The 12,194-nt window shown below is 42.9% G+C and overlaps 2 protein-coding genes across 3 annotated transcripts in view; one reads left to right on the top strand and one right to left on the bottom strand.

Moving 5' to 3' along the window:
- Positions 1–3,722, top strand: part of FXR1 (FMR1 autosomal homolog 1) — a 33,704-nt gene extending 29,982 nt beyond the window's left edge. For both annotated transcript variants that reach the window (XM_066193544.1, XM_066193543.1), the window contains 2 exons: positions 1,738–1,829; positions 2,703–3,722. In XM_066193544.1, the coding sequence (XP_066049641.1) occupies positions 1,738–1,829; positions 2,703–2,873 (263 nt within the window). In that variant the 3' untranslated portion in view covers positions 2,874–3,722. The remainder of the gene's footprint in view (positions 1–1,737; positions 1,830–2,702) is intronic.
- A 1,420-nt stretch (positions 3,723–5,142) lies between these two features.
- DNAJC19 (DnaJ heat shock protein family (Hsp40) member C19) lies at positions 5,143–9,062 on the bottom strand. The gene is made up of 6 exons (XM_066193542.1): positions 9,000–9,062; positions 8,675–8,726; positions 8,316–8,389; positions 7,866–7,942; positions 6,948–7,018; positions 5,143–5,715 (listed from the first exon to the last, which is right to left on the bottom strand). The coding sequence occupies exons 1-6, from the start codon at positions 9,000–9,002 to the stop codon at positions 5,645–5,647; spliced, it is 348 nt and encodes a 115-aa protein (XP_066049639.1). The 5' UTR covers positions 9,003–9,062; the 3' UTR covers positions 5,143–5,644.
- Between the last annotated feature and the right edge of the window lie 3,132 nt (positions 9,063–12,194).

Raw genomic sequence — 12,194 nt, 5'->3', positions numbered from 1 at the left:
GTACTAACACTTGAAATGTTAAAGGTGAACTGGCTAATTATCAATACAATGCCCTGTTAAGAAAATGCTTGTACATACATGGCACAGGGTAGTAACAGAAGGTCTTCTAGATTGACAGGTTCAAAATTTCACCCATATTTGTCTTTCTTGTATCTGTGGTGCTCATACAACATTTGATTAAGAAGAAAAAAGCTGTTCTATTGTGCTGAAACTTGGGGGAAGGAAAAAATCAAACACCCCACCTTCCTAAAAAACTTTAAAACCCACACATTTCTTCTCAACATTCCAGTTTTGTAGCAGTGATACGGTTTTTTAAAGGGGCAGAAAAAGTGAAAAGGAATTCAGCTTTTACTTCTAAGAAACAAATCTCAGCCAGGAATGTAAAGGAATGTTAGTCATTTCTAGAAAACCAAGGGAATCTTCTAAATCCTAAGTATTCCAAGAACGTAACAAAATTTCCCAAACAAGATTTCTCTGACATCTTTGTTAAAATGCTCTAATAATTTAAAGTCTTTATAAATACCTAGTAAGTGTGAGTGAAATTAAGACAGAAGGAACTCTTCCCTTCTTTCCCCCGCAATGCCAACCTCTGTATTTCAGTCATTTAGCTGTATCATTTGATTTACATTGCTGTATGTTATGGTGCCTTACTCATAGAGGAATATTAAGAATGCTTACTATTTACTAGTATTAGAGGAGTTGGGTAAAAACCCTCATTTTAAAGAAAAAGTACTTGTGCAGAAATTCCTTTGGCCTTCACAGTTCTGGAAGGACCCAGATGTAAGAAGTCCAGTTACTGTAACACAAAATCAATCTGTTGTAGGTTGCAGTCTGATTTGGATTTCATGCACAGTCCTTCCTAAATCCAGAAAAACAGCTCACCTAAATACCTGATACACTAAACGTAAATGACTGTTCAGTTCAGCAGGGAATGCTTGCCAGCCCTAATGTGCTGTAGCTCATCAGAGATAAAAATGTGTATTTGAAGTTGCAGTACTCTGTATTCTAAGGATAGGACTGAGTCTTGGGATGGTTACAAGAGGGTAGGATCAGACAAAACCAGGCTACAGAACACGTGCTGAGGTGGTAAGGAAAGCTCAGAGAAGCCTGGCTGTCCCCAGTGAGTGCAGCTGTACCAGCACAGACACGGCTCTGCTGCCCCTGGGCTGGGCTGGCCCCAGCAGCACTGCCTGTGTCCACACACCCCACAGCAGAGGACAGTGCTGGTGGCACTCCCAGTACCTCCAGGAGGGCAAGTTCCTCCTCAGTTGCTTTGTGACATACCAAAGATTTGATGCCACATCATCCTGAGTGATTCCAGGCTCTGACCCATCCCAGTTCTGGGCACTGTTTAACTATCTTCATTTCATTAGTGTGAAATTCTTCACTACTCAGCTAATAAAACCCCAATGACACACACAGTCTGTAGTTAGAGTCTGCAGCCAAATCTCTCCAAACTTAGTACAGAAAGCCCTTCTCCAATAAATTTTGCAATTGGACCAAAATTGGTTTTATTAGGAATCCACCTTCAGATCATTGTTACCACTGATTTTAGTGAAAATTGTTTTTAACAACAGAAACAAATTGATCCATGCTGTATGGTTGATAACCTGTAAGTGTGAAGGCCTTTTGTGAGATGTCTCCCAGTTAGAGCATAAGTTGTGCAGAAAAGACTTGAAGGTTCATGCTGAATTGACTGCTGATGTGAGCATCACTGTGGTTTTTTTCCTTGAACAGTAACAGTAGCTGATTATATATCACGAGCTGAATCTCAAAGTAGACAGAGAAACCCTCCAAAGGAGACAGTAGCCAAAACCAAGAAAGAAACGGTAAGATTTTTTTTTTTAATGTGCACTTCCTTTTTTCTCTTCCCTTGCAGCAGAACAGTAAAGGAATGAAGGCTTCAGTTAGCTTGCCCTCATTTGACTACAAGTGCATTTGAGTTCAAGAACAAATCATTAAAAGCAAAAAGGGCCCAGACTAAACAGAACTGACAATGATTTGTAGACTGTTGTTGCAGATTTTTAGGGACCAAATTAAGTCTGTGCACCTTTTAAAATCCTACACTTAGTAATGTTGCATTATGTAATAAAATGTGAAAATCGCCCATGGTAAGTCTTGAGAACTAATCCTTCAAACACTTTAGGGATAGAGGATACTATGTGGCATTTTTAGTGACTTTGTATAAACTATTTTAGAAGGAATTGGTTTTACAAAGATTGTATGGTTTTGATCCTTTTTCCTTAAAAGGATCAGAATGGCATTACATTATCCTGAAAAATAATCAGAACTGAATAAACCAGAATTTCTTTACTTCTAGTGCCAGTGTATTGCCACAAGTTATATAAGAAAGATGCAATAACAAAATGTAATCTTGCTCTAGACTGCAAAAGGGGTGTAAAGCTCAGTTTTTCAGTAAACTCCTTCATGGACTTAGACAAAGAGAAATAAAGAATTATTGTGGGTTGTGCTGGGGATGTGCAGTCCTGGGGTGACGTTGGCATGATTTCCTCAAAGTGGCTGACACAGAAGTATCCCATAAACAAAAGGTGAGTGATCAGATGCTTTAAGTGGCAGGATACAAGCACAGACAAACAAGAGGTGTTCCCTCTTGAAAAGCTGCTGTGTGAGCCAGGGGGAAACTGAGATTACACTCTGTACCGTTTTGGAATTTCTAATACTCCCGTTCTTGTTTTTGCAAGGCAAAAGATGCGATTGACGAAAACAGCCCTTCTGAAAAGGCAGTGAACGGTCCTGCCACCACCTCTGGGGATGAGCCTTCTAAACTACAGCACAGCCCTGATGAAAAGAAAGTCACTGTTCAGGAGGATGGAAATAATCAGGAAGAAGCAGTGCTGAATGGTGTTTCATAAACTGAAGTTCCTAGTTTACAGTTCTTTTACATTACATTTAAAATAGTGCTTGTATAAGCTTGCCAAAGATAGAATATGGATCGCCAGTCTTGACACCGCACTTTCAGTTCCTCCATTTTGGAATACAGAAAGGGGAGGGATCCTGGAGAAATCATATGTTAAACATACTTTGACACCTACTGTGTTATAAATATATCATCAGATGTGCCTTGAGATAGTATATGTAACATTTAAATAAACAAAATTGCTGGCTATAGGAAATGTTATTTTGTTTTCAAAATACGGCAAAGATGTGAGGGGGATCCCTAACATAATACTCTTTATGAAAGCGTTAGCTGCTTTTGTTACATTTTTAATAATATGCAACCACTTCTTCACCTGAGGAATACTAGAAAGAAATGCAGTCTAAAATATTTTGCACTGAAATGTAATTTCTCCATTAGTTTAGTCTGGAAACTGGTCTGTTTTAATACATGTTTTTTAAATGCTGTATGTAGAGGAAAAAATCTGCAGACCACTGGAATGCATTTGTTAAATTCTCATAATCTGCAGGGATACTGGGTGACATTGGCAGTGACTGTTCTACATTGAGGCTTTGTTTGGTTTATTTATTAAACTGTACAGTATTTAAAAATCAAACATAGCTTTAGTTAACACTAAGCTGAATTAGTCATGTCCATTAAGACATAACCTGAACTACTGAAAAGATCAATTTCCAGAAAGTTTATTCTGTATAAACTACATATGTTAGTCCTTAGTAGAGTATTTTTATTTTTGTTTTGGTTGTTTGATGTGCAATATGTTTTTTTTGTATGCTGGTAGTAAAAGAAAATAAACTTTGATCTTCCATCTGTTGACTGTTTCTATCAGAAATTTAAATTACTATTAACTTTAAGGTTTTCAAGCTGTTAACTAACTATAGAAACCTACTTGTGAGGCAGCTTGAACCTCAGACTCTTTCATAAGAGTTTCTGACATGCTGATCTTCCTTTTGTTAAGGCGATGATGTCAAACATCAGTTAACGAGGCAAAAACCAGACTCCTTAGCTTGGAGCATTGCATAACCTGACTAACATATATAGGAATTAATGCAGATGTAGTTTCTGGTAAGGTAAAGCATGGCACCCCCACATCTTTCCAGGTACGTGAGCCAGAGCAAGGACACACAAAACAGGTGTGGAAAACAATCTGGGTAGCAGGAAGGTGTAAGTCAGGGCAGAGGGCAGCGTTGAAATTGTACTGACCTGAATGAAAACTGTCTTGCCTGATTTTGTCAGAAGGACAAAACCAAGAGTCCTAAACCAGCTGCTCTACCTGAGAGCCACAGGCAAGCTGTCCCAGGCAGGGACCTGTGTGTGCACTTTGTCATAGACTTCACTGTTGGACACTCAGCAAAAACCTTCCCTCTGGGAGAACACACCCAGGTCAACGGTGTAACTGAAGTGTGCACAGGTATCTCAGGTGATGGGGCAGGCACAGGAGTGGAGAAAATTAAAAAAACAGCTATGTTTAATAAATCAGTAGTATTTGGCTGGGAAATCTTGAAGGACAGAAACATTCTGCATGTGGCTTGGCATGTGCTGACTCCAGAACTGCATGGTGGTGTTCCACCTGTCCTTTACCCTGCTTTAAATTCTGTAGCAGAGCAAAATTACTGCCTTTCAGGAGAGATTGTAATGTTACCTGTTTGATCCTTCCAAAGGCACCTAACTCAAGCCTACTGTTGTAATTCTTCCTAAACAGTCCAGAACTCATCCACAGCAATGCTGTGGCACAGCAGGCAGCACTCACAGGATGAGATGCTTCCAGCAGGACTCCCAAGTCCAGGCTCTGGGAGTGGAAGCTTTCAACCCCACTGTTTATGACCAGGTGGTCATTATCTCCCCACAGCTGCTGTGCAGTGCTTCGCTGTAGTGGCAGAAACACTGGGAAGATTCTTGGGGAGTGTGACAGTTCCCTGCCCCCAGCTGAGATCCTCACGAGCTGCTGGGTGTGAGAGGCTCCACAGAGCACAAATCCAGCTCAGGTACCAGTGACTGATGTAAAGAGATCCCTTTTCTTCATCACCATAAATGCAAACCTGTCTGTCTGAGCTCTGGCTTTGTAATGTACAATAATGTATAAAACTACAGGACTTCCATTACAAATATGGAATTTATTAAATGCTATTAAAACCTGTCAAAACTAAATACTAAAAAAATCTGGGACATGCCAGATCCATTAGTAACACTTAACCAACCTTGGTTTTCACAAGGCAAGGACAAGGGAGTACATTGTTTCCTGTACTTTATTTCTTCAGGCAGAGACAACCACACATCTCTCCCAGTTCCTCCCCTCCAATAAATCCTCTTGGTTTTTCCACCCCCTTCCCAAACAGGTTCAGTGTGCTAATTTTAGCAGATGGAAGAGCAGCAGCGTGAACTTTAAACAGGGCCAGTTCAACAGAAATTAGGTAACAGCACATGAGCCTACCTGTGCCTGGTGACACATTGGCCACACCAAGTTCCTGCTCTGAAGCACTGAAAATAGTTCTGAGTGGCAGATTTTGCTGTTTAATAAAGAACAGCTACGAAAAAAATCTTTAAGCTTCACTCCCTCACATATTTCCAAAAAAAAGTGACCAAGTGGGGAGGGAAGTAACTCCCTGGATTTGTATTTCCAGCTTCATTTATATTAAGTCAAAGACTGACATTAGAACTTTTCTTAATCCATTTATCAAAAATAATCATTTGCAGGGACAAACCCTCCGAATGAGTGATTTTCTTTCTTATTCATTTTTTAGCCTGGTCTTCTAGTAGATCCTTAGCTTCATTGATTTTGGCTGCTACATACGGAGATCCACCTAAAAGAAAGAGAATCTCAAATCAGATAAGAAAACCCAACATTTGTCTTTGTTGACAGCAATGCCACAGGACACAGGAAAAGAGTGTGGTCTGAGTTTCTGCCAGTTGAAGAACAAAGTGGATATGACAGAAGGTACCTGAGTTCACTCAGTCACTGCAGGAGCTCAGACCACTCATTCCTGTTAGACAGCTTTTATTTTACTGGAGTGTTTCTTTCCTTAGCACAGTCTGTGGTGAATACAGGCACAGAACTAACAGCTTTGCAGGTAACCCTGCCCAGCACAAAGTGCTGCTGTACCAAGGCACCAGTTCAGGTTTTAAACATAGCAAAAAATCACTTAGGAAGACTGAGACAGAACCCACAGTGAAATGCACCAACACTGTAAAGCCATGAGATAGAATGACTGTGTTGGTAGCATACATACCATTAATTGCACTATAATGTTTTACTTGAAGATTAATTTAACATGTTTAGGTCATGTACAACACAAACTGGTATTTTTAGCTCCTGCATATATTCAGTGAGGTTAATTTTGAAGGTAATTTTCACTTGATATTATCTACGAAAGGCAAATAATCCTCATGGATTATTTTGGCGCATAAAAGTAAGGAATTCAACAGTCACTTTCAAGGAAGCCGTTTTGCCTTTTAAGTGATGATTAAGAAGTTAAATGTCAAACACCAACACATGATTCTGACTCACTGAACAGAATTTAGAATAGGTATAGATGCCCTGAGTTACTAACTTTGAGCATAACTAGATTCTGAGCCTTCAGAGTACCACTAACAGGAATATTTCATAATTTAATGTCTCCAGCAGCTGTGGAAGGCTCAGTATTTGCCATTTACGGTGAACTCCGGAGGCATTCACATGAACTTACAAGTGATATATATATAATACACACAAGGGTACTCTGGGTTTCCATCTAAAATTAAAGTAATTTTAAGTCTCATTTTAACAAATCATATTCTAACCTGGTATTCACATAAAACAGAGCAGCTGACAAACTGACCTGCTGCATCTGTCTGCTTGCTTTTAAAACATTCACACACAAAAATATGCTCTAGACCCACATGGATTAAGGCACCCTAAGATTTGTTTTCACTCAGTTTTCTGTAGGTTTTTAGTAGCTGAGGTGGTTGGTTATGTATCACTCACTTCCTCCCTACAGTCCTATTCATCTGTGTTAAAAACATATATTAACTAATCAACATGACTTAATTTCCTTACCTTTATCTGGATGATTCAGAAGCATGATCCGTCTGTGAGCTTCTCTAATTTTATTTCTGTTGGCTGTAGGGCTTTGAAAGAGAGAGAAAAGCTGATTTTAAGGGATCCTCATGAAATTCCCCAGATGTGGTGTCACACAAAGGTGCCTGAGAACAAGTGAGTACTCTGTCTTACCCATAAATTCTCTACCTAACATGTATGTTTCTCTTTTCCTACCACTGATACGTAATGTCTAAATCCTAGAGAGGCTTTCCAGGGCTTTTCCAAAACACTGAATGCTGAAAAAGACATGCTACAGCAGTCCAATGGGGTGGGGGTCATCCACACAGTTAAAAAGAAACAGAACTACGTTGTAACATTTTTACTGGGAAAACTTCCTAAAAGCTGTTCAGGAAAATTTCCTAAAAAATTTTGCTTGATTTATTAATGTTAAAAAAAAAAACAAAAACACAACCACAGAACCCCAAAAAACTTCACAGATATAAGTTCTTATGTTCCCTTGCCAATCCCTAACTGCTTTGGCAGGGATTGGTCAGATCTACAATGTTCCACAAGTGATGAATTTATTCCAGATACAAGAAGTGGGTTTGCATCCACCTGAAGCTCCTCAGCACTGACAGGAACCACAAGGTAAGAGCAGAATTGTGTTCCTCACACCACGTGAACCCCAAGGCTTCCTGAAATGGCTTATTTGGACCACACGTGGCTCTGGAATGTGTGAGGGAATTGCAGATGTCTGGAAGTCCACACAGAATCAGCTTTAACCAAGCTGAAGTGCAGCAAAGAACCCCCCAAAAGCACAGGGACTCCTGAACAGCCACTTCCTATCTCCTGACTTGGCAGTGACATCCCAGGGGATGCTGTGGGGAGACACCACTGCCTGCTGTTCACCTTTCATTTCTCATCAGTTTCCTTTACCTCACTCCCAGTATTAAAGCTGCTTCTCTTTTAGTCATTTTGGGTTCGAATCCACCTCTGTAATAACCATTGAAGCCCTGAAAGAGAAAACTTGTTAGTTTAAAACACACTAATTTCTAAGTATCAGTTAAAACGACTCATTATTCCTTTAGTAGCTGCTGAGCTTTTAGTCTGTAAAAACAGCAAAACAACTCCTCACTTGTAATAGGAAATTCAGTTGAAGCAGAGCATCATTATTTAAATAATTACTTAAATTTGCCCAAACAAGTTGTGTATTAGATAATCACCAGCAGAATTGCTGCAATTAATTGTTACTGACAAAACACAGGTGAAAATAAAGCAATGATATACAGAGAGAACAGTCTGTAGTTATTCCACCAAGTAAAGTTTTAAATAAAAAGATGGTACTGATAAAAAAAAACAACAACAACAACAACAACAAAAACTTACAGATTTTGGTAGGTTTTGAAGGGCTTGTTTTACCTGGGGCTCCATTTGCTTCAAAGCTTTTACTGCATAGCGACCTTCAAGAGACCAGTGTTGGCTGAGGTTAAACATAGTTCCATGAATATTTAGCAATTCAGTGCAACTAGTAACTTGAGCAATAGAGTGTGGAATAAACTTTTTAGGGGCATGAAATAGTAAGAACTTGGATCTTTTGTTCAACTACAGCCATTAATACAGGCTCTCCCAAAAGAGCGTCCTGTATCAGCTATTAAACTACCTGGAGACGAGCCCTGAAGCACGGGTAAGTACCACGGGGCGTGCAGGCACGGCTGGCTGCTCAGTGTCCGCCCGACCCCACACACCTGCGAATCCGGCTGCCGCTATGGCCAGGCCGACCGCCACCATCGTGCTGGCCTGCATGGGAACGAACACACACAGCGTTTGTTGACCGAAGGAGAAGGGCGGGAGCCCCGCCGCCAGCGGGACAGCGGCTCGGGCACGCCGCCACCACCCTGACACGGCACAGCGGGCGCGACACGCTCAGCTGGGGGCTCGGGGCCCGCGGGGCCGAGAGTGGAGCCAGCGGCCTCTGCGGGGCCCTCGCTCCCCGGCCAAGGCCGAGCCGAGCCCGCGGGCCTCAGGAGCCGCCGGTGCGGGCACGATCAGCGCCCCTCACCCCTCACTCACCATGTCCGCCCCAGCGCGGCCCGGCCCGGCACTGCCGCCGCAAACCGCGGCCGCTGCCGTAAAGCGCAGGGCGGGGACGGCGCCGGGAACCGCCCCGCGAACGGGCGGGCCTGAGGGGCGGGGACACGGCCTGAGGGGCGGGGACAGCGCCTGAGGGGCGGGGACAAAACCTGAGGGGCGGGGACACGGCTTGAGGGGCGGGGACACGGCCTGAGGGGCGGGGACAAAATCTGAGGGGCGGGGACAGCGCCGGAGCGCGGGGCGGGGCGGGGCGGGGTGGGGGCAGGGGCCGCACAGGGCTCAGAGTTACGGCGTTGTGAAGGTGATAGTAGAGACCTTAGTGTTAATGTAATCAAGCGATTTCGACTATGATCTTAGAGTCTTCTCGCACGCCAGATTAGCTTTTTCGCTTTTTTAAAAATAAAAGTGTTTTTTCAGTCCCTCCTGAGGTGAATGTGTCCTGTTCTGGGCTCCTCGGTACAAGAAGGAGCTGCTAGAGAGGCTTCAGACTCCCAACATGGTTTGGGGCATCTCTTGTGAGGAGAGACTGCGGGAGCTGGGCCTGTTCGGTCTGAAGAAGAGAAGTTCTGACAGGGGATCTCATTAATTCATATAAACATCTCCAAGGTGGCGGCCAACAAGATAGTGCCAGACTCGTTTCGGTGTTTCCCAGCAACAGGATGAGGAGCAATTGGCCATAAACTAAAACACAGGGAGTCTCACCTTAACATGAGGAAAAGCTTATACGCACTGAGGGTGGCAGAGCAGTGGAACAGCTGCCCTGGGAGGTCACGGCTCTCCCTCTCAGCCGGGTGAGAGTGACCTGCTCCGGGTGACCCTGCCGTGTTAGGCGGCTAGGACTGGATCACCTCCAGAGGTCCCTTCCAACCTTGACAATTCTGTGGTTCGCCCATTTTCCCCCGTCTTTTATCCTGGTGGTGTGCCCCCCGCGTCCGCCGGCCCCGTTCCCCGTGCGCTGAGCCCTCTCCGCCTCCCCCGGGGCTAATGGGGCCTCCCCGCGGCGCCGGCGGCGCCGGCCGGCACGGCTCCGCACGGGCAAAGCGGGGATGGATTGCTGCTGATTGCTGCGGAACGACGGGCGATTACAGGCACGGCACTCGTGTTTGAACACTATTAATAACATCGTGTCATCTGTTAATAGCACGGTGTCGCACGCGGCTCAGCAGTGTCCGTCTGTCTGTCCGTGGCTCTGGTTTGAAGGCGCAGTTTTGGAAACTGAGTAACTCAGCAGCGAGACCAGGCCAGCCCGTAGCCCTGAGGTCCTCTGCAAATGTCAGAGCTCAAGGCTCGGAGTCCCACTGTCTGACTGACACCTAGGGAAAGCGTTTCTGCCGTCCCCGGTGCTTGTAGAACTTGTCACTGACCTTCGGGACTCCCAGAGGACCCAGTAGCCAAAGCCCGCTGCCTTTTGGCTGCTTAAGGTCTAGGATTCACAAGCTCTCACACAAGCAGTTTGGTGTTGGAGCTGACCGTTGGCTAAGAAACTTGGAATTTTGCTGGCGCTTGCACTGGAAGACAGAATTTTTCTTCCTTGGTGTATATTTTTCTATGAGTAATGAGTTCACTTTGAATGTGTGCTAATTTCACTTTGTGTTTGAATTGTTTTCCTCCCTAAAACTTCAAGTGGCTGATTTTATATCTCCTAAGGTAATGTTTGCAGATGTCTCCTGCCTCTTTCCTTCCCTGTCATTCTAGTAGCACTACAAAGAAATAACCTGCTTTAAAAGGGATGGAAGAAAGGTTTTAGTTAAGGTACTTGTACTGTTGTACAAGTGGTTCCTGAGGTGGAAGTAAAAGGAAACTTTTATATTTGATAAATGAATTTAATGAATTCATGGCAGAGCACAATGCCCCTGACAGTCTGTAAGACATTCAAATATGGAAAGGGGAGGAAGTAGAAAGCAGCTAGATGATTTATTGGGGAAAAAAAGTCCCTTCAGTAAAAGTAAAGGTGTACAGGTCTAGTATATAGAAGAGGATTTGGTTTTAAGATGGTTTTTTCTTTGTCCCTTTTCTATCAAAAAAGGCTGTTCAAAAAACCCAAAACCACCAGAACAAAAGAAGAGGGTAATGACTTTACTAGAGTATGACTAAGATTTAGTTTTTCATATCATCTGAACAAATAAGGCTTTTGAATGAGGTGTAATTTTTTCCTTCTTGAAAGAACCTTTTGCTAGATCCAGATCTAGGTGACCTTCAGGAGGAAACTATCTGAAGGGGAATTTTATTTTATTTCCTTCCTCTTTCTCCCCAGTCTGTGTTTAGAGGAACTGGTAGCTCTATTGACAAAGAGGCTTTTGCAAATTCATATTTAGATGTTCTTTCTGTAGTGAAATTTCTCATTTTTTTGAGGGAAAGGACAAATATAATGAAATGTGCAAACTGAGCTGGGAATGGGTTGATAGTGTACCTAATTCTTCTCCTGTGAAAGCCCTTTAAAGAAAATCCAGAAAGGGAGATCTCATAATCTTAAGCAAGCCTGTGCTTGTTTGAGAGATTTCATCTTTATTAAGGAGAAAGGAAAATTATGGGAAGGGCTGGCAAGAGTGGAGGTGGGATAGAGGAATTTGCATTATTGGTACATGTAATATACCAGCAACTGGACAAGACTGAGCGTAGGGGTGGAATAATTTGGTTTTTATTATTAGGTGAAACAATACAGTGTATCAAGATGAAATGTCATAATTCCTTTTAAGCATGCTGTATATATTTTTACACTGAGACAACTCAAGCTTTGTTTCTTCCCACGGTTGTGCCTCCCTCTCAGAGCTAAAGGAGAACTAGATGTGTCCCAGCTTGGACATCATGGAGAGTGAAATCAAAGTTCTGTTTGATTTGCCTGGTGAGTTCATTTTACGGCACCTTATTCCTCTGCATCTTCTATTGCTCAGCCTTGTGGAGGTGTATGGAAGGTCATTCCCAGGGGAAAATTAATAAGTTCTAATGGGCTCAAGTGAAACAGGTGCACTACAGTTTTTATCCCTTCTGCAGAATCTGTATTTGAAATCAGGAGGGAGGCAGAATTATTCAATGTTGGAGAAATACACTCTCAGTTGGACTATACAACCTTTTATTTTGCTTGTGTTCCTGAACTATTCCCTTTCCATAAGCCAGAGAAACCCTGAAGCTTTTGTAGTTCCTTCTGTCAAGTTTTTTACCATACTGCTTTCTTCA

Source organism: Chamaea fasciata, unplaced genomic scaffold (genome assembly GCF_029207755.1).
Source record: "Chamaea fasciata isolate MVZ Bird 193981 ecotype frontalis unplaced genomic scaffold, bChaFas1.0.hap1 SCAF_11, whole genome shotgun sequence".
NCBI classification, from domain to species: domain Eukaryota; kingdom Metazoa; phylum Chordata; class Aves; order Passeriformes; family Sylviidae; genus Chamaea; species Chamaea fasciata.
The sequence above is the reverse complement of the archived record's forward strand: the minus strand, read 5'-3'. Positions and strand labels throughout refer to the sequence as shown.

Excerpts from the sequence above, each read along its gene's own strand:
- DNAJC19 (XM_066193542.1), bottom strand. Across the intron at positions 7,019-7,865 it reads GCTTTAATACTGGGAGTGAG|CCCTACAGCCAACAGAAATA; the intron begins GTAAAGGAAACT and ends TCTCTTTCAAAG. Across the intron at positions 5,716-6,947 it reads TCTGAATCATCCAGATAAAG|GTGGATCTCCGTATGTAGCA; the intron begins GTAAGGAAATTA and ends TCTTTCTTTTAG.